The sequence below is a fragment of the Cynocephalus volans genome, chromosome 9 (assembly GCF_027409185.1).
Source record: "Cynocephalus volans isolate mCynVol1 chromosome 9, mCynVol1.pri, whole genome shotgun sequence".
Lineage (NCBI taxonomy): Eukaryota > Metazoa > Chordata > Mammalia > Dermoptera > Cynocephalidae > Cynocephalus > Cynocephalus volans.
In genome coordinates this window covers 89,738,356-89,765,753 of record NC_084468.1, presented here as the reverse complement: position 1 = coordinate 89,765,753, position 27,398 = coordinate 89,738,356, and the positions used below count along the sequence as shown (strand labels likewise).

The 27,398-nt window shown below is 40.0% G+C and overlaps 1 protein-coding gene across 3 annotated transcripts; it reads left to right on the top strand.

Annotated features, from left to right (window-relative positions):
* Positions 1-27,398, top strand: BDH2 (3-hydroxybutyrate dehydrogenase 2). Of its 3 annotated transcripts, XM_063108314.1 has the most exons (11): positions 6-43; positions 2,214-2,555; positions 9,727-9,806; positions 10,647-10,725; positions 13,580-13,676; positions 14,775-14,883; positions 19,793-19,853; positions 20,863-20,976; positions 24,022-24,080; positions 24,642-24,734; positions 27,119-27,398. In XM_063108314.1, exons 3-11 carry the CDS (start codon positions 9,735-9,737, stop codon positions 27,170-27,172), a joined length of 738 nt encoding a protein of 245 aa, XP_062964384.1. In that variant the 5' UTR covers positions 6-43; positions 2,214-2,555; positions 9,727-9,734; the 3' UTR covers positions 27,173-27,398. The 3 variants fall into 3 exon arrangements, with proteins under 3 accessions (XP_062964383.1, XP_062964384.1, XP_062964385.1); XM_063108313.1 differs by lacking the exon at positions 2,214-2,555 and having other exon boundaries at positions 1-45; positions 9,717-9,806; XM_063108315.1 differs by lacking the exon at positions 2,214-2,555 and having other exon boundaries at positions 25-43.

Genomic DNA, 27,398 nt, shown 5'->3' with positions numbered 1-27,398 from the left:
TCCTGCAAAGACCGGGAGGAGGCCATCCACTCGCCGCTTTAAAGTAAGATTTCCTAATAGTTTTTAAGTGAACTTTTGGACTGGGGAGAGGGGAGGTTCTTCACATTGCCTATTTCAAGACTAGTCTTAGCAAATAGATCAGGATAAGGGTGGGTTTTTGACGAATCCCTGGCATATTTGTAAGTTTTTCAAAGTAGCCAAAGAAAAGGATTTTTACCGTGTCTGTCTTAAGTGAACATTTTCCTTCCTGTATCCTGAAAACATTTAGAATGCCTGAAAATGGCTCTGTTTGTTTCTTTGCTGATAAAAAAAAAAAAAAAATTAACATTTTGATTCCTGTGTTTAGAGAAAGAAAACCAACATGCCCAGTTTTCACAAAAGAGTCATTGAGAGTTGCTTTGTTTTACCATTTCTGGCTACGTTTGCATTCATTTTCCCAAAGAAATCCACTTTAGCTTGAGAATGCAGTTTATCTGTATTAAGGCTTTGGCGTCGAAATCTGGCCCCAGAAAGGCAAGGTGGCTAGCTAGGGGAAGGTTTTCAGAGTAAGCAAAAAGGCTGCTCTGTGGTTCACTAAGTGCTTCTGGGGCATCAGACATTACTAAAGAAGCCTCTGACCTGTGCCTTCACAGTGCCATGCACTGACGTCACTAATAACAGTGCTGTGAAATAGTTGTTTTTTATTTAATACATCGTGCTCAGGATTGGGGGAGGTTACTATGATGGCAGTCTCTAAAGTATGTATTGAATTTCTCTTAACTCTTTCCATATTTAAAATGCAGTTTTATCTCTCATGTAAGAAGAAAAAAAACAGTAAAAATTCCTTGCATCGGAGTAGGTTAGGCACTGTGATAGCCTAGCTTCTCCATCACCTAACATGCAGACATAATCAGAGAACATCAGCGAGTTATGAGCTGGTCCCTGGGGCCTGTTCTTACAACATGGTTGTGTTAGTCTGGTCCTTCGAGAAGCAGACTCCAAGAGAGAGTTAAATATGCACAGATTGTATTTGGGTTAATGCTGGTATGAGTGAAAATGAGGAGGGATCTAGGGAAGGCTGAGAGAGACAGCAGACCACAATGCAAGTCCACCCACAAGGGAAGAAGAGAGGGAAGCCAGGTGGGGGAAGCTCCTAGGCTGCAGTGCAGGTGCAGGCAAGCTGCAACAGGGCCTTTCAGGGGCATGTCCAGCCAAAGTTGGCTATGGGGGAGGAGCTCTGTGTCTCCCAGAAATGGGCCTGCCTTAGTCACTGTGCCCACCCAGGCACTGGCTTGGAATGGCCCTGGGAAGGTGACCTCAGCACAAATTCAGAGATGCAGCAGCTGCTGTGCCTCCAGGTCAATTACCTCAGTAGCCCAGGGGCTACAAGGCCCGGGGGATTTAGAGAGGTCTGCTAGGCATTAGAGAACCGAGATAAAGCTGTGAGCCAAGAAGTCTTCTCTTGGACCTGCAGTCAGAAGGCCTAAGCTTGAATTCGTAGCTGTGAAACAGCGATCAAACCACTCATCTATGAAATTAGCCCACTGGTGACCAGGCCCTGCCTGTTCTTTTGTAAACCCTTCTCTAATCCTCCCGGTCTCCCTGACCCTGCTAGTTCACCAACACCTCTCTAGAGAACGCAGCAACCTCCTAGCTGAGCTCCCGTGCCTGCCCAGGTCTGCTGTCTACACACAGTGATCTTTCTAAAATATGTGTCTGGTCATGTCACTCCCTGTACATAAATCCTTCAATGCCCATTGCTATAGGAGTAACTAGCCATTCAGTATGTGGAGTTTGGCCCAAGGTGTCGAGGCTTGACAGGGAAGAGCACACTGAGTACAGGAAAAAAAAAAAAGTTTGGCTGACAAGAATGGAGATAAGTTCACAAAGAAAGGACACGATAATGTGAGCCTTCTAGGCAAAGTTAGTAACCTGTACTTTATCAGTCAGGTAACTGACCAGAGTGATTGTGCCAGTTAGTTGTGCATGTCCTAGAAGTTGGTTCACTAATACTCATCCAGCTCACACACACCCCTCCCCCGCTTTTCACTTTATAAAGGCTGGACAATAAAGTTCTCACATCCCTAGCCTCCTTTGATACTAGGGGCAGCCAAGTAGCACAGATCTGGCCAGTGCAATGTAGGGAATTTCTGAGGAGGGCTCCCTTCTTCAATGGAAAGGTGAGGCTTCTTTGAAAGGCTTTTGGTGTTTGCTCCTCCTTTCTTTTTGCCTAGAATGGGAACATGAAGACTTGGGACATAGCAGCTACTTTGTGATCTGGTTTGAGGCCAGAGTCACACATCAAGGACAGAGCAGTTAGCTGCAAAAGTGAGTCTTGAAACAGGGAACACGGCGCCAGGGCTGCTGTGGATGCAGCCAGGATCCCGGAGACCGGGGCCGCGCTGAAGAAGGCGGCCAGCGGCCCTATTCAGGATTCGAGGTTTCAGGCCGGCATTAAAGAAGATTCCTGGGAGCGCCCGAGCGGCGCCGCGACTGAACAGCCCGAGGCGGCAGCGCCGAGAACACGGAAGGCAACAAACCAGAGACAGAGCGAGCGCCCGACCTGGCACACCACTGTGAGTGATCCCTGGCACAGCTCTGTTCGGGGGGGTGGATGCCCACGCGGCTTCCGCCTGCACCACCAGGCCACTCATTGCCCCGGTGCTGCCTCCATTTTCCCAGGTGCGGGCAGCTCCGCCCTGCTCGGCCATCACTGAGCCCATTTGCTTGGCCTGGCGCGGGGCTTTCCGGACCCTGCGGGCCGACCTCCTCTCCCACTCCCTCCGCGGTTCTCTGGCAGGGCTGTGGGTGTGGGGCGTCCCGACCAGTTTTGGGAGGGCTAGGAAGTACGGGCGGGCCGACTGTCACTCCACCACACCCTGGACTCCGCCCCGGTAAACTTCCTGTTACTGGGAGGCAGATACCATCTCTGCGACCACCAGTTTGGAAAAAAGCCTAACGAATTTCTGGTTGGGAATAGTGTGGTAGGAGAGTTCCCAGGTCCGCTTGAACCTGCCGGAGAGCAGGCTGCAGGCGGGCACTAGACTCGGTTTATACCGGGGGGATACAAAGGTGAACAAGACCCGAAAAAGATCTACACAGTGCTACAAAGGCACCCAGAGAGACCGGTCGTCTGTGCCTAGCAGAAACCTGGTAGACTTCCTGGGCGAGGCGGTGCTGAGCAGGGTCTCGAAGGCCCAGCTGATAGACGAGGGGTGCAGAACACACGCCCCAGCCCAGCACAGTGTGCACAGAGGGGGGAGACGTGCGGCCAGGGAGGCGGAGACTCGACAGGAACCACACACCCGGTGGGGTCGCCACTGCACGATCTAACAGCCTGGGCCAGAGCACACGGAACGGGGAGAAGTCCTGTACAGAAAGTGAAAGCTCAACAGAGATCACACACCCTGTGGTACGTGATCCACCAGCCCAGCAGAGTACAAGCTGACCAGAAAGGTGGCTCCCCGGAGAAGCCCAAGACCCGAGGCAACCACACACACAAGACACTAGAGGCCAACTGAGCAGTCACGGCGGGAGCCATACCAAATTGGCAACCACAGCAACATCCTAGTTAGTCATTAGTCTTAAACCGGTGGACTGTGAAACCCCCTGCCACAATGAATAAACACCAAAAAAAAGACACCAGAAATACAAAAAATCAAGAAAGTACACCACCAAGAGTTAATAAATCTCATACTCTAGATCCTATAGAACAAGAAGCCCTTGAAATAACTGACAAGGAATTTCGAGTGATAATTCTAAGGAAACTGAATGAGATACAAGAAAACTCAGCTAGACATCATGATGAAATGAGGAAAAGTATACAGGATCTGAAAGAGGAAATATACAAGGAAATCAATTTCCTGAAAAAAAATGTAGCAGAACTTGCTGAACTGAAGAAATTATTCAGCGAAATAAAAAACACAACGGAGAGTTTAACCAGCAGGCTTGTCGAAGTTGAAGAGAGAACCTCTGAACTTGAAGATGGGCTGTTTGAAATAACACAAGCAGACAAAAAGAAAGAGAAAAGAATCAAGGACATGGAAGAAAATCTGAGAGAGATATCAGACAACCTCAAGCGCTCAAATATCCGAGTCATGGGTATTCCAGAAGGGGAGGAAAATGGAGATTCCATTGAAAACATATTCAACAAAATAGTGGCAGAAAACTTCCCAGGTATAGGAAAAATCACTGATCTTCAGATCCAGGAAGCTCAACGATCTCCAAACGTATTCAACCCAAAAAGGCCTTCTCCAAGACATGTCATAGTCAAATTGGCAAAACTCAGAGACAAAGAGAGAATCTTAAAAGCTGCAAGAGAGAAGCGTCAAATCACCTATAAGGGAGCCCCAATCAGGTTAACATCAGACTTTTCATCACAAACCCTAAAAGCTAGAAAGGAATGGGATGATATTTTCAAAATACTAAAAGACAAAGATTGCCAGCCAAGAATACTCTACCCTGCAAGGCTATCCTTCCGAAATGAGGGGCAAATAGTATATTTCTCAGACAAACAAAAACTGCGGGAGTTCACTACCACAAGACCACCCTTACAAGAAATCCTCAAGGGAGTACTGGGTTTGGTTCCTGAAAAATAACTACCACTGCCATAAAAACCCAAGAAAAATCAAAACCCGCTAGTACAATAAAAATGGCATTCATGAAGAGAAAACAAGCTAACAAAAACACTATCTACAACCTAAGGAACCAACAAACAAAGAAACCAAACAGTAAATCAGAAAGCAAGGAACAAAAGACACCTAAGACAACCAAACAACCAATAAAATGCTAGGAATAAATCAACACCTTTCAATAACAACTCTTAATGTTAAAGGCTTAAATTCCCCAATTAAAAGACACAGACTGGCTGACTGGATCAAAAAGCAGGACCCAACTATATGCTGCCTACAAGAGACCCACCTCACCCATAAAGATTCACACAGACTAAGAGTGAAAGGATGGAAAAAGATTTACCATGCAAACAGAAAAGAAAAACGAGCTGGAGTGGCTATTCTTATATCTGACAAAATAGACTTTAAACTAAAAACCATAAAAAGAGACAATGAGGGACACTACTTAATGATAAAAGGACTGATCCATCAAGAAGACATAACAATCATAAATATGTACGCACCCAATGTTGGAGCAGCCAGATTTATAAAACAAACTCTATTAGACCTAAAGAAGGAAATAGACACTAATACCATAATAGCAGGGGACCTGAACACTCCACTGTCAATATTAGACAGATCATCTAGGCAAAGAATCAGTAGAGAAACACAAGATCTAAACAAGACTCTAGACCAATTGGAATTGGCAGATATCTACAGAACATTCCACCCAACAACCTCAGAATATTCATTCTTCTCATCAGCACATGGATCATTCTCCAGGATAGATCACATATTAGGTCACAAATCAAGTCTCAATAAATTCAAAAAAATTGCAATTATCCCATGTATCTTCTCAGACCACAATGGATTAAAACTAGAAATTAATAACAAACAAAACTCTGTAAACTATACAAACACATGGAAATTAAACAGCATTCTACTTAATGACATATGGGTCCAAGAAGAAATCAAGCAGGAAATCAAAAAGTTTATTGAAACTAATGAAAACAATGATACATCATACCAAAACCTGTGGGATACTGCAAAAGCAGTATTGAGGGGAAAATTTATTGCATTAAATGCTCACTTCAGAAGAATGGAAAGATGGCAAGTGAACAACCTAACACTTCACCTTAAAGAACTAGAAAAACAAGAACAATCCAATCCTAAAGTTAGCAGACGGAAAGAAATCATTAAGATCAGAGCAGAACTGAATGAAATTGAAAACCAAAAAACAATTCAAAAGATCAACGAATCAAAAAGTTGGTTTTTTGAAAAGATAAATAAAATTGACAAACCATTAGCTTGGCTAACAAAAAAAAGAAGAGAGAAGACTCAAATAACAAAAATTAGAAATGAAAAAGGCGATATTACAACTGATTCATCTGAAATACAAGGAATCATTCGAGACTACTATAAACAACTATACGCCAACAAATTTGAAAATCTGGAGGAAATGGATAAATTTCTGGACACACACAAGCTCCCAAAACTGAACCGTGAAGACGTAGAAAATTTGAACAGACCAATAACAATAAAGGAGATTGAAGCTGTTATCAGAAGGCTCCCAACAAAGAAAAGCCCAGGACCAGATGGATTCACAGCAGAATTTTACCAAACATTCAAAGAGGAATTGACACCGATTCTTTACAAACTATTCCAAAAGATTGAAACGGACGCAAATCTCCCAAACTCATTCTATGAAGCAAACATCATCCTGATACCAAAACCAGGTAAAGATATAACCAAAAAAGAAAACTACAGGCCGATATCCTTGATGAATATAGATGCAAAAATCCTCACTAAAATACTAGCAAACAGAATACAGCAACACATACGAAAAATTATTCATCACGATCAAGTGGGATTCATCCCAGGGATGCAAGGTTGGTTCAACATACGCAAATCAATAAATGTGATACACCATATTAATAAACTCAAACACAAGGACCATATGATCATCTCTATAGACGCTGAAAAAGCATTTGATAAAGTTCAGCACTCATTCATGACAAAGACCCTCTATAAGTTAGGTATAGAGGGAAAGTATCTCAACATAATTAAAGCCATATATGCCAAACCCACTGCCAATATCATCCTGAATGGGGAAAAGCTGAAAGCTTTTCCTTTAAGAACAGGCACTAGACAAGGATGCCCACTCTCACCACTCCTATTCAACATAGTGTTGGAAGTACTAGCCAGAGCAATCAGAGAAGAGAAGGAAATAAAGGGCATCCAGATTGGAAAAGATGAAGTCAAACTGTCCCTGTTTGCAGATGACATGATCCTATATATCGAACAGCCTAAAACCTCTACAAAAAAACTGTTGGAATTGATAAATGATTTCAGCACAGTAGCAGGGTACAAAATCAACACACAAAAATCAGTAGCATTTATTTTCTCCAATAGTGAACATGCAGAAGGAGAAATCAAGAAAGCCTGCCCATTTACAATAGCCACCAAAAAAATAAAATACTTAGGAATTGAGTTAACCAAGGAGGTGAAAAATCTCTATAATGAGAACTACAAACCACTGCTGAGAGAAATTAGAGAGGATACAAGAAGATGGAAAGATATTCCATGCTCTTGGATTGGAAGAATCAACATAGTGAAAATGTCCATACTACCCAAAGTGATATACAAATTCAATGCAATCCCCATCAAAATTCCAAAGACATTTTTCTCAGAAATGGAAAAAACTATTCAGACATTTATATGGAACAATAAAAGACCACGAATAGCCAAAGCAATGCTCAGCAAAAAAAATAAAGCTGGAGGCATAACACTACCTGACTTTAAGCTATACTACAAAGCTATAATAACCAAAACAGTATGGTACTGGCATAAAAACAGACACACTGACCAATGGAATAGAATAGAGAATCCAGAAATCAACCCACACACTTACTGCCATCTGATCTTTGACAAAGGCACCAAGCCTATTCACTGGGGAAGGGACTGCCTCTTCAGCAAGTGGTGCTGGGAAAACTGGATATCGATATGCAGGAGAATGAAACTAGATCCATACCTCTCACCGTATACTAAAATCAACTCAAAATGGATTAAGGATTTAAATATACACCCTGAGACAATAAAACTTCTTAAAGAAAACATAGGGGAAACACTTCAGGAAATAGGACTGGGCACAGACTTCATGAATACGACCCCAAAAGCACGGGCAACCAAAGGAAAAATAAACAAATGGGATTATATCAAACTAAAAAGCTTCTGCACAGCAAAAGAAACAATTAAAAGAGTTAAAAGACAACCAACAGAGTGGGAGAAAATATTTGCAAAATATACATCTGACAAAGGATTAATATCCAGAATATATAAGGAACTCAAACAACTTTACAAGAAGAAAACAAGCAACCCAATTAAAAAATGGGCAAAAGAGCTAAGTAGGCATTTCTCTAAGGAAGATATCCAAATGGCCAACAGACATATGAAAAGATGCTCAACATCACTCAGCATCCGGGAAATGCAAATAAAAACCACATTGAGATACCATCTAACCCCAGTTAGGATGGCTAAAATCCAAAAGACTATGAACGATAAATGCTGGCGAGGCTGCGGAGAAAAAGGAACTCTCATACATTGTTGGTGGGACTGCAAAATGGTGCAGCCTCTATGGAAAATGGTATGGAGGTTCCTTAAACAATTGCAAATAGATCTACCATACGACCCAGCCATCCCACTGCTGGGAATATACCCAGAGGAATGGAAATCATCAAGTCGAAGGTATACCTGTTCCCCAATGTTCATCGCAGCACTCTTTACAATAGCCAAGAGTTGGAACCAGCCCAAATGCCCATCATCAGATGAGTGGATACGGAAAATGTGGTACATCTACACAATGGAATACTACTCAGCTATAAAAACGAATGAAATACTGCCATTTGCAACAACATGGATGGACCTTGAGAGAATTATATTAAGTGAAACAAGTCAGGCACAGAAAGAGAAATACCACATGTTCTCACTTATTGGAGGGAGCTAAAAATTAATATATAAATTCACACACACACACATACACACACACACACACAAACCGGGGGGGGGGGGAAGAAGATATAACAACAACAATTATTTGAAGTTGATACAACAAGCAAACAGAAAGGACATTGTTGGGGGGGAGGGGGGAGGGAGAAGGGAGGGAGGTTTTGGTGATGGGGAGCATTAATCAGCTACAATGTATATCGACAAAATAAAATTTAAAAAAAAAAAAAAAAGGACAGAGCAGAGTAAGAGAGGGAAGCTGGTTCCTTGGAGACAGCCTCATTTGATGTCATATGATTCCACCACCCCCAGCCTCATGGCCAGCCAGTTCTCTCACCCTGCAAACCACAATCCAAGCCTTGGCCAAATATCTCATGCCATCTTATTTCCCTGTATCAGAGTTTCTCAATCCACCCTTTTAGAAATACTGATTATATCTGTTAAAGTGTTACCACTGCATGCTTAAACTTTAAAAGACGATCAGCAGTATTGTGAGTTGAAATGTTCACATAGCAAAAGAGTCCAGAAGCCTAAGTTTAGTTCTGGCTCTGCCATTGACTGGCTCTGTGACCTTGGACAGGTCTGATCAGTTTATCTGTAAAATAGGGATATTGGACATAATTTGATTTTCCAGTCCTTTTTTCATTGTCTCTCTGAGAGCAACTATGAAATCTTTTCAAGGGAAAAGGAAAAACCGTAAGCAGTTGACAGCGCAATGCACAACAGAAGTTTATGAAAGAGAAATCGGGAAGCAGCCCCGAGTAGTGAGGACACAATGCCATAGCGCTGTGTGCAGGGACAATGGGGAGGATGGTGGCAAGGACTCCGCACTTGCTGTCTCTGCCACAGAGGCTGTCCTCTCCAGGTACTGAAGGAAGAGAGTGGTGGGCTAAAGTTCAGTGTCTGTCCCAGTCACCGGTTCAGTGGGTTGTATTAAATGTTTTTGATCCACAAAGCTACGTAGCTAGAGTAAGCATTCTTAGAGAATTCAGATGGTGGAACTATTTGTACAGAGGTGCTGTCTTCAGGTCTCAGAGGAGCACACTGAACCACTCATTCTAAATATTACTGTCTGCACAAGACTGTGTGCTACAGTGTAAGCTATTAATATACCTGTCTTTCGGTTACACTGCAGGTTCCACGATGGGTCGACTTGATGGGAAAGTCATCGTTCTGACGGCCGCTGCTCAGGGGATTGGCCGGGCAGCTGCCTTGGCAAGTTATTATCCTTTGTTGTTTACTTACTAACTTTTGAGGTATTGAAGTATGTAGGCTGATGCCATGATTATTTAATTCTGCTCTACTTTTTTTTTTAATTGACTTTTGTGCTTCTGTTTTCTTAAGTTACCAAAAAAAAAAAAAAAAAAGTACTACTGACGCCAAGCAGATGAAGGAATGAATACCTCCTATGTTTATCATGTGACATCACTGGTAACCTTTGACTCTGAGAAACTTATTTCTCTGTTTCTCTGTACCATAGTAAATTTACTGCAGGGGCCCTACAGGAGTATATAGGTTTTTGAAATTATGTCAATTCAGATTTAGGACTCTGGAGGTATGACTGTCAGGTTAACTTTGTCTTCTGATTTATATCAGCTTCTCCCACATTATACCCCCCACCTCAGCTAATAGTGCACCTTAAGTATAATGGTAGGGTACAGTTTGGCATTTATGAAAGCACTAGTATATTTTTTTTCTCTTATCATTTGGAGTTTAGTCACCTGCTACATTTAGTCACCTGTTTTGCAGTATTTTGAGAGATGTTAAAAACAATTGTAAGTTTTTAAAAGCACTATTTTGTTTAATATTACTTAAAGGGCAAAGTCAAATGACAAGCACAATGTATTCACATTGTTCTAATGAATGATAAAAAATAAATAAAATAATAACAATGGGGGCACTGAGGTGAGACTAGATAATTTGAAATTCCACCTATTTAAAAGGAAAGACAACAATAAAAATAAAATAAAGGGAAAAAAGGCCAAATGACTTTCCATTGATGAGAGCAGTTTAATCAAGTAAACAAAGGATTTACTTGTACTTTGTGTCTACCAGGCTTTTGCAAGAGAAGGTGCTAAAGTCATAGCCACAGATATTAATGAGTCCAAACTTCAGGAACTGGAAAAGTACCCAGGTAAGCAACTGAGCAGCTTGAATCCAGGCTTCAAAGTCTGCAAGGTATTATAAAGCAATGACACTCATATGTTGAAAGAACATTCCTTGCTGCTCAGCTCCACTGGCCTTCTTTGTAGATTCAGATTCGCTGATATATCTATATTCTGTGAACTTACAGACAAAACTCTGTATACTTAAATGTATAAAGAAATTTGAAGGTGTATACTTAAAATTTCTTATTTACCCAATATATTGAGAGATTGAGTCCCTAGTCACCAAGTTACGTGTGAATTTTTTTTTCTTTTGGCGGCTGGCAGGTAAGGAGATCCAAATCCTTCATGTTATAAGGCTGTGCTCTAACCAACTGAGCTAACCGGCCAGCCCCACTATATGTGAAATTTTAACATTGTTATGTTAACTTTTGACGACAACTTTTCACTTCTGTGTCCCCCTCCTTTAGGCTAGCACTGTCCAATAGTAACATGATGTGAGCCACATGTGTAATTTTAAATTTTCCAGTAGCCGTATTAAAAAAGTCAAGAGAAACAGTGGAAAATTAATTTTAAAATATATTTTATTTAGCCCAATTTATCTAAAATATTATCATTGCAACATGTACTCTAAAACATTATTAATGGAATATTTTACATTCTTTTTTCATACTAAATTTTTTTTACTTAAACTATTAAACCTTATTACAAACTTCAATCATTTTCTTTTTTCAGCTTTATTGAGGTATAATAGACAAATAAAAGTCGTATATAATCAAGATGTTCAACATTATGTTTTGAAATACATTGTGAAATGATCACCATAGTTGAGCTAATGAACATGTCCATTACCTCATATAATTACCTTCACATGCAGGCATGCGTGTGTGTGTGTGTGTGTGTGTGTGTGTGTGTGTGTGTGTGTGGTAAGAATACTTAAGATCTTAGCAAATTACAAGTATACAACACATTATTATTAACTGTATTATTAACTGTGCTGTGTACATCAGTTCTTCAGAACTTAATCGTCTTATAACAGCAAGATTGGACCCTTTGACCAACATCTCAACATTTTCATACTAAATCTTTGAAATCCACGTGTATGTACACTTACAGCTCATTTTAGCCCAGACTAACTGTATTTCAAGTGCTCAATAGCCACATCTGGCTAGTGGAGACATCTCAGCCCTAAAATTATATATCCTGATGAGAAACCCTAAGAGATTACTGTATTTGTCTGTTTCTGTTGCTTATAACAAAATACATAGAACTGGGTGATTTATAAAGAAAATGAAATTTATTGCTTACAGTTTCAGAGGCTAGAAGTTCAAAGTCCAGGGATCACAATTGGTGAAGGCTTTCTTTGGTGGTGACTTCAGTGACAGCAGGGTATCACATTGTGAAATGGCGGAACAGAGAGAGCAGAGACTAACCTCCTCATTCACTTTCTTTTTAATGCCCTCCAAATCATACACATGACCACCATTTTTAATCCATTCATTATGGCATGGTCCTACAATCTAATCACCTCTTCCAGGCCCCACCTTTCCGTTACCGTAATAGGATTTTCCAACCTCAACAATTACAGTGGGAATTAAGTTTTGGGGAGACATTTGACCCAAAGCAATTACCCAGACTATTTAGGTGTGCACCACCACTTTCTGCACCACACTGAACCTAACTCCAGCATCAAAGGACTTCAATTACAGTTCCCCTGAAAGAGGTCAAAACAGAGAACTCATGCGAAAGTTAATTCCTCTGGGGCTGTCCAGTTAGCTCAGTTGGTTAGAGCACAGCCTTATAACAACAAGGTCATGGGTTTGGATCCCCATACCGCCCTGCCACCAAAAAAAACCAAAGCTTTTTCAGCAAAATAGAACAGATTACATAATCAGACATTCGTTACAGTAGTTCCTCAAATTGGTTAACTGGAAGAAAATGTCGAATTATAGTTCTAAGTCAAAGTAAACCTGCTGTAATGGAACAGCACAAAGGAAAAAAGTCTTTCTGAAACAAAATTTCACTCTTTTCTTTCTTTGTTTATTAATGTTTTCTTTCTATACCCAAAAAATAATAATAAAATAAACCATATTTTAAAAAAAAAACATAAATGCTGCTTTTATTAGAGGATGTTCAGGGTTTTTTTAGTAACTTAGTACAGTGTGTCTGTCTTAGACCCCATGCTAGATTTCTCACGTCTAGCCTTCAAGTGTTTCATCCCTTTCTGTGACCCCCTCATTCTTTCTCTTTGCAATTTAGTATAGAAATAAGTGATGATACCCTTGACTAACAGTTACTTCTAATAAAAAAATGGAAATGACATAAAGGTGAAGCTCACAAATACAGTCTCTTGTGCTATAACTCCTGCCCTTCCCCACCCCTCACTCAGACAGGATACAGCATTTCTGTACCAGCAGCTCACTCTCTGGGTCAAAGAATGGGCTAAAAAAAGCCCACTTTTAGTTATTACCACTGACTTACTGAGACACACTTAATGTAGATCAGTCATACTTCACTGTAAAGTCATTACTCTGAAAGAACCCTGATTATTCAATTTAGAAAATGGAGAAAGAAGGACTGGCTGGTTAGCTCACTTGGTAACGCCAAGGTCATGGGTTCAGATCCCCATACAGGCCAGCCGCCAAAAAACAAACAAAAAGAAAATGGAGAAAGACGGAGGGAGTGGGATGTGGGATCAAGATGGGACTTTAAATGTTTGCTAATGAGATTCTTAAAGCCCTAGTAATGGTCAGTGATCCTCTGAAGCATCTAGTTAGATAGATGTCGCAGTCCTCACACTTCACACTTCAATACAGCTAAATCTTCAAGGCTAGACATTTTGTATGATTATAGGTAAATTGTGTCTTTTGTTTTATTTTTCAGGTATTCAAACTCGTGTCCTTGATGTGACAAAGAAGAAACAAATTGATCAGTTTGCCGATGAAGTTGAGAGACTTGATGTTCTCTTTAATGTTGCTGGGTAATTCATAACTTTTTCATTTCACTTTCCTTAAAGAAAGTTTTCTATGACTTTACTAAAAGAATTTTGATAATATGGAAAAATTGTTCATTGTGAATCATGATATATTCCTTGGGAAGTATGGCTAGATTTCAGACACCATTGTCGTTACACATAAGATTCATCAAGTAAGACAGCCATAGAGGTTGACCTGGACTTAACCTAAAGGCAGTTAAAGTCTACTCAAGATAACTGGTAATGATACAAAGCTGTATCGTGTGTACAGTATATGAAAATTAAGGTAATAATTTCTGATGATCTATTTTATATATAATCTCATCCTCACATAAGAATATGCCCAGAGACTTGAAAAAAAGTTAGCAAAGTTAGTTTTTGAGCATCTGTTAAATTTTCAGCAATATAGGGAATGTAGAGATATAGTATGTGGTCCTGTCGAGAAACTGATATTCCTATCAAGCTGGAAGTACTGTGGTAAATGGGAATCACAGCCAACCATATTTTATAATTAGTTACATAATTTTGCTCCAGAGGACCAAATCAGTAAGGACTGCGGGAAGTGTGACTTGAAAAAGAGTGAAGGTTATTTTAAGGGCTTTGTTTTCTTCTGCCTTATTTACTTAGTATGTTGGAATTATACAGTAGCAATACTACCTTAGTACCCTGAGATGTTGAGACACTTGTTTTCCTTGCAATTTTGATTTCCCTTGAGAATGCTAAATCTGTGCCACCTGTGGGCACTGTCGCTCTTGAAACAGGAGTCAAGTAGGACAGATGTCCTGTTCTTATTTATTTGTTTGTTGTGAATGGCATTGATGTTTCCAGTGCAGTTGGTATAGAGCTTCTTATGTTTAGTGTTCCCAAACTCTTGCTTTCTTCTTTTAGAAGAAGGGTGTTGTTTTCAGATGAATATTCTAGCTTAAGTTGCTGGCATTCTTATTGATCTAATGTACTAAGTGATACTATGTTTGAATAGTCTGAAGTCTTGAAGAGAGAAAGAAACATGGTCTAAGTAAATAAGTGACAATAGAAATGACCAGCAAACAGAATAAAAATTTTTTAATGGCAGTTTTTTTCCCCACTGTTTAATTACTCTTCCAGTTTTGTTCATCATGGAACTGTCCTGGACTGTGAGGAGAAAGACTGGGACTTCTCAATGAACCTCAATGTCCGCAGCATGTACCTGATGATCAAGGCCTTCCTTCCTAAAGTAAGATGACCACCACTGCCAGGATAAGCACCACATTAGGCCTCCATCCTGGGCACCCAGAAAGGATCCTCACATGTGCTGAAGAGTAATGGTAGCTAACATAAAATGACTAACATGCACTGAACATTTTATCAAGGCATTTAATATAAATTAATTCATCCAACCTTCCAGTTCATCCATTCAAGGAGTGCTTATTGAACACTTTCTACATGCCAGGTTCCATTCTTGACACAGAAAACACATCAGTGAACTAAACTAAGTCCCTTCTGTAAGGTAGATCCCATTATTGAGGGGTGAGACAGGATAATCAGTAATCAAATAGACATATAATATGCAGGGTAACCTGCATATTATAAGTACTGAAGAAAAAGAAACTAGGATATCAGTGAAGCCCTGCTGCACCTCACTGATGAGGTGAACTTCTCATAGAGGTTCAAGTGAAGTGAGGAGCTAGCCATTTGGATACCTGGGGTGAGGGTTCCAGGCAGAGGGACCAGCAAGGAAGCAAACAGGACTGGAACAGTCCTGAGGTAGCTACTATTTTATCACATCCACTGTACACAGGATGAAACTGAGAAGTTAGATAACTTGCCCAAGTTCACACAACTAGCAAGTGGTTAGAACCAAGATTCGAAACCTGGAAGTTTAGCCCCTTCTCGAATCTCTCAAAATCCATGTTCCCCATTGCTTTTCTCTACCTTGGGTATTCTCCTTTCACTCCTGTTTTTAGCCCAAACACAGAGGTACTGGACAGATGAGAGACCATGTGTGCTAAAGAGAGCTTTCCTCCTAGGTCTAAGCCTTCACACAACTCATTGATGTTTTTAATCGTATTATACAAATAAGCATTCAGCACCTTTTGGTATGAAGCACTATCCGAAGTGCACTGGGGGGTATAAATATGTGAAACATATAGCCCTGACTTGAAATTAGCTTATAAGCCAGTACAGCAGACGGCACAGGCTCAGACAATAGAAAGGGTTGACTGAGTACAGGACCACCTCAGCTCAAGGCTGTAAATTGAACTGTAGTGAAATGCAAAGAGCCCTTTTCCCTTCCATTAAACCTGGATTGGGTGGCCCACGGTACTGAATGCTGTACAACCCAGGGCAGGGGGAGGGCTTTGTTCATGGCACAGAAGGGCTGATACTTTGCTCTGAATATTCAACCTCATGTCAAGACGTATCCAGAGGAAATGTAAAAGGAAAAATTAGAGACATTGACTTAGTAATAAAGGAAGGTTTTCAAATCTGCTTGTCTAGTGCCTAGAAAGCATCTTTGGGTGGGCTCATGGAACGTTGAACTAGCAAATTTTCTTAAAATGTAAGTTGCCTTTTTTATCTATTTGAAGTTTATGAGAATCTGTGTCACTTGAAACCTGAATGTATTTTTTGAAAACAAATCCTTAGCATAGAATGTGGGAGTGGAGCAGAGGCTGCAGTAAAAGGTAAAGCTTAGGTCACAATGGGTAAGACTGCTGCATTTGTATGAGACTCATTTGCAAAAGCAGCCTACTTCATGTCTTTACAGATATTAGTTAAGGAAGTAGATGTGGGGTACGGTGGAGCTGAAATTTAAGCTTGTAAATAATGCTAACTTTTTAAATATGCAAATGCTAATTTGCAAATTAGTGATCTGCCAGTAGTTTAAAGCCTCTTAACAATGGTCCATATGAGCCAATAGCACATATGTAAAAAATCCCGAGAGGTATTAATGACTGAGATGTGGGATCAGAAAGATTCAGTGTCACTTGTTTAGTGAACTACACTGACCAACTTGACTTCTGGTGTTGGACCCTGACATCAGAGGTCTTTAGTCACAGTCTGAGCTCTGCTTCTAACTGGCCATGTGCCCGGAGAGATGGCACTTGCACCCTCTCAGTGTCTGTTTCTGCTATCTGCAGAGCAAATAAGGGTGACAGATTGCACAATCACTTCCAGCCCTAATTGTCTAGGATCCTCTGTATCATTAAGTGTGACACACATTAACCAGGTTAGAACTTTCCAGAGGAAGCCAGGATTTGTATTCTAGTCAGATCTGGAAGGTCAAGTGGTCAAAACACAGGAACACTAGTAGGAAATTTTTATTCATGGATAGAAACAAAGAAAACCATTCCAAGACAAAGATCAGCCAAAAGGCAGAAAGCAAGTTAAAAATATCTAAGAAGAAGTCAATGCAGGATCCAAGGTTTACTAGAAGAGAAGATTCATTAGGGCAAAGACTTGGGAATATTTTTGTTATTTGGGATTGTTTGTTTGTTTGCTTTTTCCCCTTGCTGTATCTTGGAAGAATCCCTAGCACATAGTAGTGCTCAGCAAATATTTGTTGAATGGATAAAGAAATCAAGGTTATCAATCCAGGCAGAAGTCAGGCATTGAACCACCAGAGACCCAAGTGGCCAAGGTCTGCCAAGGTTAGGAGCTAAGCTCTGGCCAGTCAGGACAGAAGGTCTGGGTCTGAGTAAAATTAACTAGAAACAGCTAGAGGGACTCTTCAAGGATCTTTCTAGCCTCCACTTGAGTTTCTGGGAGATCAATCCTATATAGCATTCCTATTTACCAGGCACTTCACTTGATAGTCATACTTGCCAGAGAGGACTTGTTGCATGGGGAGCCAAGAAGAGCATAGAGCATGATATGTCATTATACGATGACAGCAGGCACTGAGCTGGTGTTGGGAAGGCAGTGGGAAGAAGGCAAGGACTATGGGTGCTAGAATCAGCAGAAGGACCTGGGTTGAATGGATAGTACGAGTGTTAGGGGACAGCATCTCCTAGGTGACTATATTCTAAGGTTTTGCTTGAGGAATTATTGAATTTCAGAGGACTGCAGACTGAACCTACTGAACAGTCCATCTTTATCTATTAAATTGGGTGATATGTATTCTATATGTATTAAAAATGGGTTATGTTATTTCCTAAGCTGAATGATAAAGAAAAACGACAAGCCTTAGTTTTCAACACCGTTTTACTTTACTAACATTCTGGTATCTTTTATGAGGACCCCGTTTCATTTATGGCCTTTATTATGTAGAAAAAGACAGTTGAGTTAAATATTATTTTTCCCCTGCTGTCTTCCTTGGCTTGGTTGGGTCTCAGCCTCTCCTTATATCCTTTCAGTCCATTCAACACAATGCCTTGGGGTTATTTTAGACTCTGCTCTTAGATATAATGAGTGGCTAAGTATCAAAATAAAAAGTAAGTAGAATACCATAAAGAAACATGTCGTCTTTGCCACCCCAGCTCTGGACCCATCTGATCACTCACCTTCCCCTGTCCTATACCTCCTTTTCTGGAAGCTGCTGAAGACACTCATCCCAACAGCAGTGATTTTTTTCTCTAGACACTTTACAGTGCCGATTGAGACTCCTTCCTTTTAGAAACCCTTTCTTTACTTCATGTTCATGACATGACATATCTGGGGCTTCCTTCTTCTGTTCTCTAGTTTGTGTTCTTCCGTTTCCTCCAGCAGTTATTTTAACTCTTCACTGGGCCCTTGTACTCCCCGTCCCGCGCCCTGAGAATTTAGTGCCCCGTAGCCAGGAGTTCTCTCCACTTCCTGCTTTCCCCAAAACATTCGGGGTGCCCATGCCCTTGCACATACTTATATTATCTTAAAAACATATGTACATGTTATAATTAATAAAATATCAGTTCATTTGAAAATGTTTTTTAATTCATAGCCGCTTTTTTCATCACATATTCACGTAGGTCTGGGGCAGGACCCAGCAATCTGCATTTTGAAGTAGCATGTCAGGAGATTCTGACTCATCAGAATTTATGACTGCCTGCTGTCTACACTGTTTAGGAGGACAAAACAGCTGAAGACTCTCCTATTAATAAATTCACAGTTCAGTGGGGGAATGCTGAGGGAGGTGTCCTGAGGAAACACGCTCTTAAAATGGATGAGACTCTTCCTCCCTGCAAGTAACCATTTACCAAGTCTTGCCCATCCTTCCTCAGCAGTCTCTACACTTATCCACAGACATTTCTGTGGCTCCTAAATCACTGCATCAGCTCCTTGCTGGTCTCCTTTGTATAGCATCAGAGTAATCCTTGTAATCTCCAAATCTGACCATGCCACTCCTCTTCTGCATTAAACCCTTCAGTGTCACCACACTGCCTTCAGGGTAAAACCCAAGTTCCTTAATTGAGCCCCTGCTGACCTCTGTAGCCTCATTCCTGCCATGCCCTTCATTCCAGACAGACCCATCCCTTCCTCCTAGCCCCCCATGGAGCCTTTATACATGTGGCATTCTCTCCTGGAAACACCCTTTTCTTTTATTTTTCTGACGAACTGTAGCTTTCAAAATTCAGCCCGCATGCTTTCTCCTCAGGAGCTCCCTCTGAGTGTCTTGAAGTCTGGATTGCTCTCTTCCTGCCCCTGCCCTCCCGTTACATCTCTGTGCAGCTTTCGGCTGTCACTTGATGCTGGTTATGTCAGCTACTCCAATCAGACCAACTGCTCCCCTCAGGCAGGGATTGTGACCTTTAATGTTGAATCTCCTGGACCTAGCACAATACCTGACCACAGCAGTATTCAACAAATATACGTGGAGTGGAGTAATATTTTCCCAAGGGCAGGAACACACAGTAATGAGTAACATTCATTCTCATTCCATTTAGCTCAGAATTCATTTCCGTGGTCTTGCTGATGTTCTTGTCCCACGGGAGGGTGGCAATACCCCTGGGAAATGCCAGTGACTGTGTATACATGCCGTCAATTCCCAGCAACACTGGGTGAGATCTTGTGGGTTCACTGTTAAGACTGCTTGGCAGTGCTTAACGTTAATAGCTAATAATATGACCAAATTAGTTCTGCAAACCATAAGTAAATGCAAATCTTCTAAAGAGATAGTATTTCTAGCCTACAGAGTGGAAATGTTTTTGAATTTGGATTTGTTTTGGCAGATGCTTGCTCAGAAATCTGGCAACATTATCAACATGTCCTCCGTGGCTTCCAGCATCAAAGGTAGGTTTAGCTCCCTCTGGGGATCATAATACTCAAGGCACACTCCCTCAAGAGCTATGGGTTTGGGGAACAAGCATAGCAGAGCTCATAAAACCCACACATAATTTCAAAACTGTATTTTTCTAAAAAAATTGGTAGTGAGTTTCTTAGCCATCAGAACTTTTGCAGTCAATGTGAGCCAGTAGTAAAATTAAATAAAAAATTGTTTTCTTTGCCTTTCTTTTTATTCTTTCTAATGGGTATGGAAATGAATATTGAGCTAGAGAAGAAAAGATTTGTCGTTTAGTCAAGAATGATGTGCTGAGCACCGACTGTGTGCCCCTGTGCACAAAAGAATTCACAGTCCCAAGGGGGAGCGAGGCAGACACACATGCATCTTCTACAATGTGAGTGTATTATGACAGAGGCATGTACAAAGTGCTGTCACAGCACGGGCAGTAACTGCTTGTGGGTTTGGGGAATGCTTCACAAAGACAATTGACCTGGGCCATGAATGAGAAGTCAAGATGAAGGTCTAGGATAGCAGTGCAACATGTAGATAAGGTCATGATCTGGCACAGATGGATTTGTGAGTTTAAAATGAAATAGCTACTGCTGAGATAACATTCCTTCTCTTTGCAAGGATACACACAGTAAGCACAAACAAGAGAGGAATATGAAGTGCCTAGGCCTCTTGTTTTATTGTTTGTTTTTTGTTTTGTTTCTTTACCCTTATTTTCTTTTGGAAGCTGCCGAAAGGTTATACCTACTAATGATGAGCAACTTAAGACTACTACTGCTAAATAAGTGCAGCATCTCAACACCTAAGTCTCAACTAAGTTGTGCCTTTATTGATATTATTTTTCTAGATTCTGACACTTGCCCTATTAAAGGAGAAAACCTGATATTAATTTTTTTTAAAAGGGGAGGAAGCATGAAAGTGGCTACTGGGGAAACACATTTGTGGTCCCTTTCTAAGGAAACTATGTTTCTGAGTCCTTTGATTTTTAAACCTTGCCTTTACCCTCAGGAGTTGTGAACAGATGTGTCTACAGCACAACCAAGGCAGCTGTGATTGGCCTCACGAAGTCTGTGGCTGCAGACTTCATTCAGCAGGGGATCAGGTGCAACTGTGTGTGTCCGGGTAAGTTAGGCATTATAAGGCTATAAATTTGTCCTTCAGAGATCACGTTTGTCACTGTGAAAGATTTCTTTATATAAGCTTTTTTTTTTTTTTTTTTAACCACACATAATATTACATTCTGTCATTGGGAAAAGTTCAAAGGAAAAAGGGTCTGGGCTTATTAAGATAGCAGTCCAGTTGTAAGTTGGGAAAAATCCTAAGTCATTAGGAATGAGCCACAGATACAAAGGGTTTAAATGCTACTCGTGTGTGGGACAATTTAGAATCAAGTGGCTAAGAGACATAACTGGCCAGGGCTTTGTGTTTTAGAAGCAGACCAGGGATGGCCTTGTTAGGGGAAATACATCAGGGGAATGATGAAAGTAGACCATACACACAGGACAGCAGGCAGAAAGTAAGAAGAGTCTCCCAGAACACAAGGATCTACTAGAGTCATATAAATCACCAGGGGTGGCCCATAAATAAAAAGTAGGCATTATCCTTTCTTTATTCTATTAAAAGTGAGCCAGCAAACTATGGCCTGCAGCCAAATCTGGCTCACTTCCTGTTTTGTAAGTAAAGTTTTATTGAAACACACCCATACCCAATTTGCCTATGTGTTGGCTATGGGCTGTTTTCATGCTGAATAGAGTCGACTAGTTGCAACACAGCAAATGGCTCTCAAAGCCAAAAAATATTTACAATCTGACTCTTTATCAAAAAAGTATGCTGACCCTTCACATAAAGGAAAGAAGAAAAACAGAACTTTCCTTTTCTTAATAACTGTAGGTATGTCTCATTTTTTCATAGCTGTGGGTATATCTATTAAATAGGTATGCCCTTTCACCTGGTTCCACCAGCCCAAAATGAATACAAGGTTCCTAATAAAGATTATTATTATTATTATTATGAAAAGAAATTAAAGATTACATATCCGGGATCAAGATTTCTCTTAGTAGTTCACAACTGATGTCATGGGGTTGTGGAGGGGAAGAATTTCACAATTACCTGTGGGACCTTCCTAAACATGAAGGGCATGCCAGAATTGGGGGAAGAGGTTGACAGGAAGAACTGTGTGTCATTTGGAAAATCCCACAGGAGATGCTTATTGAATTTCAGGTGGGAAGCAACTGGCTTAAAGAGGGAAAACTACTGAATACCCTTCAAGCTACAGAATTTCAGTGATGAAGATGTTTTGTTTTATTTTTCTTGGAATAGAAATGTAAACATAGGTAACACTAAGAAAACAGAATACAGGAAAGATAGTTTCTCTTGGTTTTGATGCACACGCTGGCGATACTTCAGTCTAGCTATTATTGGTGCCATTTATGCAGTGGAATAAATGGCAAAATGATTTGGAAAATATGGTTGTTTTAGCAGCTGGACTTTTCAGAAGATTGGAAAATATGTTATCAAACTCTCTGGAACAAGGAACTAGCCGTGACTCACTGAGCCAGTCACAGAAGAAAACCTGAGGAGGACTGAGTGTGTCTGGGACGGTGCTGATGGTTGTATAGTCACAAAGCTCCAGCTGGACTTGTGTAGACTGTGGCACGGTGTGTGAATCTGTGCCATGGACACAGTAGAGTCCAATGACAATGGAATTAATCTGAAGGCATGGGCTTGCTCTACAGATTTCATTTAGTAGCCATTTGTACCAGCCATATGTATAATATATTGCTTATTGACTTCAGTGGGAGAAGCTGTTAAAGCTGTTAGGATTTTGAGAAGAGTGTTAGTGGAAGCTTAAAGTACACATGATTGGTAAAATTGTGGACTTTGAGGAGGCTGTTGATAAGGGAAGGAAAATATTATTAGAAACTGGCTGAAAGGGAATCTTTGTTACGTAGTTTCAGAAAGTTTGTCAACATTGTTGCCTACAGTAATGTGAAGACAGAAAGTGCTTCAAACAGGTCAAGGGACACGAAAATCAACTGTAATGTATATTGAGAAGTTAAAACAAAAAAATAATAATAATAAAATTTTTTAAAAAAGAACGTGCTTCAAATTAGCTGGGTGATGTAGCTTAGGTGATTTCCATCCAGAGTGTTGAAAGTTCTGCCTGCTTATAGTAAAATGTCAGAAGAGAGAGATAAAGAAAAAGCTTCAAAAAGAAGCTGGGATTTCTGATTGTGAAGATTACCAACCTCCCCGCAAAACGGCAGATGATGCTAAAATTAAGAAATGGTTTCTAAGCAGAGATGAAATCTATGACACTCTCAGGAGCCCAGTCTAAAGATGAACCTCAGGGTTTGACTATACAATTATTTGTAACATCCTCAGAAAGATCACATAGTTTCCCCAAAGTGCTGTTCAGACTGAAAAACAAAAGGCCCTTTAAAGAGAATTTACAGATTATATGAACTAACAAAAAAGTCTGGGGAACTTGCTCTACAGGAAAGTGAACTAAATGGGATTTAAGAATTTTTTAGTATTGTTCTATTTTTCTTGTTTAAAGTAAAATATTCAGTAATAGTTTTTATTAAAAACTTGAAACAGTGGTTAAAAATAGAAATTTGAAACCAATAAAAATGCACAAGATGATAAAGAAAATTTAGAGCCACTTAAATTGCTGAGGACTATGGCAACCGTGGAGTTGTCCCTGAGGATCTCCACAGTGAACTTGACGGCAAAGAATGTTTTTTTGATCACTGAGGCAAACTGGATCCTGGTACTAACAAAGTGCTTGCATGATTTTATCTACATCTCAGGGCTATTGTGAGGATTAGCTGCCATAATACATGTAAAAGTGCTTAAAATCCATAAAGCATCATATAAATGCAATGTGACTAAATATTGATGAGAATACTGAGTGATTCACCCACAGTCCCTGCCTAGTGTCATGAAGAATCATAGCCCGTGTTTGTAAAAATCATAGAAATGTTACTAAAGAAGTTAGAAGCATACTAAATAAGAGGTCAGGCAGGCAGAGAGGAAATTGTTTTAAGTTAAGGAGAAGGATTTCACTGATTGTTGTATCAAATGGAAAGGAAATTTAAAATTTAATTATCAATTTCTTTTTCAGTTTAAGTAAGTAACCAAGTTGAATGTCCCCCTTTGATTTAGGCACAGTTGATACCCCATCTCTGCAAGAAAGAATCCAAGCCAGACAAAATCCTGATGAGGTATGTCCAGCATTTTAAATGTGTTTAAACTTTTTGGTTAAAAAAAAAAGTCTTGTTTTTACCAAGAGTAGACACATTCACAGAGACAGAAAGTAAATGGTGGTTGCCAGAGGCTGGGGGGCAGGCGGTGAGGTGAGAAATTGTTGCTTAATGTATAGAGAGTTTTCCTCTTGCAAGATGAAAGAGCTCTGGAGATGGACGACGCTGATGGTGGTACAACAATGTGAATGCCCTTAATGCTACTGAGCTGTACACTTGAAATGTTGAGGATAAATTTCCTTCTGTGTTTTTTACCACAGTTTTAAAAATGAAAAAAATGAAATGCTCTCATCTTTAATATCAGCTTTCTAACCTGTTACAGCGTCTGTGGGTTTGAGCATAACACAAATAGTATGCGTAGCCTAGGTGAGAGAGCCACCATAACCCTGGTTGATGATGCATCAGTACAGTGAGCCAGTGCTTCCTCCATAGATTCCTCCTGCCTCTGATCCCTTGCAGGATTACAGGTGAGCACATATGTCAGCTCACATCACTGATGTCTAGTGTGGTCTGTGGTTACAGGCACTGAAAGATTTCCTGAAGAGACAGAAGACAGGAAGATTTGCAACTGCAGAAGAAATAGCCCTTCTCTGCGTGTATTTGGCTTCTGATGAAGTAAGCACTGTTCTCCCAGAAAGTTCATTATCCTCAGTCCCATTTGGTCATGACTTGCTCATCAAAATAATGTCATTTAAAAGAGTTTATAGCATATATATGTTAAGATTCTGCATTTATGAGATAGAGATAAGTTCTGATTTAATTTGCTCATAGAAAGGCCCATTTGATCTCAGCCACTGACTCTCCTTCATTCAGCTTTACATGTCACAAAATCTTGTAGCAAATGAAATGGAAGATTGAAAACAATTAAAGCCCTCAATTTTCTGGGAGACAATTGCTTTTAAAAATTACCATGGGGTGTGCTGGCCAGTTACCTCAGTTGGTTAGAACATGGTGCTGACAACACCAAGGTCCAGGGTTTGACCACTGTACCGGCCAGCTGCCCAAAAAAAAAAAAAAAAAAAAAAAAATTTACAGTTTGGGAAACTCTGATTAAACGTAAGCCAAATAAATGAAACTTCAGGATTATGAGAGCTTCAGGTGAAATAGGGAGAGGGTTAACCAAATTTAATTGTGTTTAGGGGATGAAGAATTGGCACATGATGTTTTTAAGTTTTAGTAGTGACTTGTTTGGGAGGATTCCACTGGCTCCTTTTTCCTATTAATTCTTACTTGTTTGTCATCACATTTGAAAATTCCTAATTCTGTCTCCTCCACTTTGCATCTGTTTAGTAACCAGTTTCTTCCTTAAATAGCTTTTGTGTATTTTTAAATGGCATACCACTGAGAAAGCAAAAACTATGTATATAAGGGTTAGAGCACAAGAACATCCTCCTCCGTGTTAAATATTACATAAACAGGGCACTGCAATGCATGAGAAGAGGGAAGGAAAGGGGAGTAGGTAGGAGTGAGAATGTATGTTACTGATCAGCTAGCTCCTAACTTGATGCACACCAGGTGGTTGGTGATGTGACACATACAGCAGTTGAAATGTTTTAGTGACAGAGCAGTTACCACTTCTCAGAACTATTAACAACAGTTGTTCATAGTTGGGGAAAATGTTACAAGCACATTAGTCCTTGTGATTTCTTTGAATCCATATCTTCAGAAGAGCTCATTTAATTTAAGAATGCTGCTGATAAGCTAAATTATCCTTGTTTAGCCAGAGCTTTGGTTACCAAATTTGTAAATGTTCTGGCTTGAAATGTGAAACAAAAGGACCTTTGGCTTTTTAGAAGGGCCCAGAGGAGTCCGTATGTATAGCAGAGAGCTTGCCTTTTAAAAAAACCTGGAATTGTTTCTTTGGTAGAGTGACTAATAACTTCCTAGTTTATCTACTTTATATTATCAGTTTTCATACATGGAGCTTTTAAAATTTCTGTGCTCATATTGTAATGTCTTTCCTTCCTGCCTCCTCCGTTGTTCCCAACTTTAGATGAATTTAAAACTGAGAACACAAGGGCCTGCCCGTGGCTCACTTGGGAGAGTGTGGTGCTGATAACGCCAAGGCCATGGGTGCGATGCCCTATATAGGGATGGCTCTCACTTGGAGAGCTTGGTGCTATCAACACCAAGTCAAGGGTTAAGATCCCCTTACCGGTCATCTTTAGATAGATAGATAGATAGATAGATAGATAGATAGATAGATAGATAGATAGATAGATAGATAAAATAAAACTGAGAACACAAATTGAATCCTTATTATCCATTGTAAGTTAAAAGGTTTTTAAACCTCTACCAAAAGGATCACTTCAGCTTTAATTCTTTAGAAAATGAAAAATTTGTGGAAATAAACCAATAATTATTGTTTTAAAATTCTTTAGTTTTACACAGATTTGAATGTCTAAAACTAGTATATTTTTTCATAGCTTAACAGATTATAATTATTATTATTATTTATGTAAATTTTAAAAACATGTTTAGTACACTTCAGTTCCTGGAATTACCTATGTATATTGATCAACTAAATATACGATACCTTTTTTAAAAAATTCTATTTCGTCATTAACATGACCACTTTATTACTGACATACTTATGTTCAAAAATTTATTAGTGGTGTATAAAACTCAGCTAGTTTTAAATAGTTCTGAGTTTCAAAATGAAAATGTGTTGCCTACACTTTACCCTAATCTGGGGAATGGCTATACATCACCACTCCTTAATTTTGTGATCTGGGGACCAAACACCTAATAGACTCTGCTTAGAATGTTCCAAGTGCTCAGATGCCAGCCAGAGGCCATTTAACCCTGGATCACAAAAATACTAAGCAGTTCTAAATTATTCAAACTTTAATTTGGATTTTCCTAAATTCAGTTTTTAAGCGAGGTTTTCTATTAGCACAAGAGTAAATTGTTTAGTTATCGAAGTCATAGAAAAAATTTTAAAAGCAGCCTGTGTCAAACCTGGCTAATTTTTCTGTCTCCTGTGTTTATCACTGCAGTCTGCCTATGTAACAGGTAACCCTGTCATCATTGATGGAGGCTGGAGCTTGTGATTTCAGGATCTCCTTGGTGGGAAGGAAGGCGGGCTCTTCCTCTCTACAGTGAACCTAGCTGTGAAGAAAACTCACGGATCATCTCTTTCCTATTCATGACATCTTAATGAAAACAACCCCTTTTTAATAATCACATTGCTCATGAGAGTCTGATTCTTTAAATATATTAATCTTTTTCTGATCTCTTCTGAAATCATTGTAAGTAAATGAAATAAAAAATATTAAA

What these genes read in the sequence shown, in the direction of transcription:
- BDH2 (XM_063108313.1), top strand. Translation starts at nt 9,735, where the DNA reads ATGGGTCGACTTGATGGGAAAGTCATCGTTCTGACGGCCGCTGCTCAG. An exon ending in CCAGACAAAATCCTGATGAG is followed by an intron (nt 24,081 to 24,641) that starts GTATGTCCAGCA and finishes CTGTGGTTACAG; the next exon opens with GCACTGAAAGATTTCCTGAA. An exon ending in TGTATTTGGCTTCTGATGAA is followed by an intron (nt 24,735 to 27,118) that starts GTAAGCACTGTT and finishes TTATCACTGCAG; the next exon opens with TCTGCCTATGTAACAGGTAA.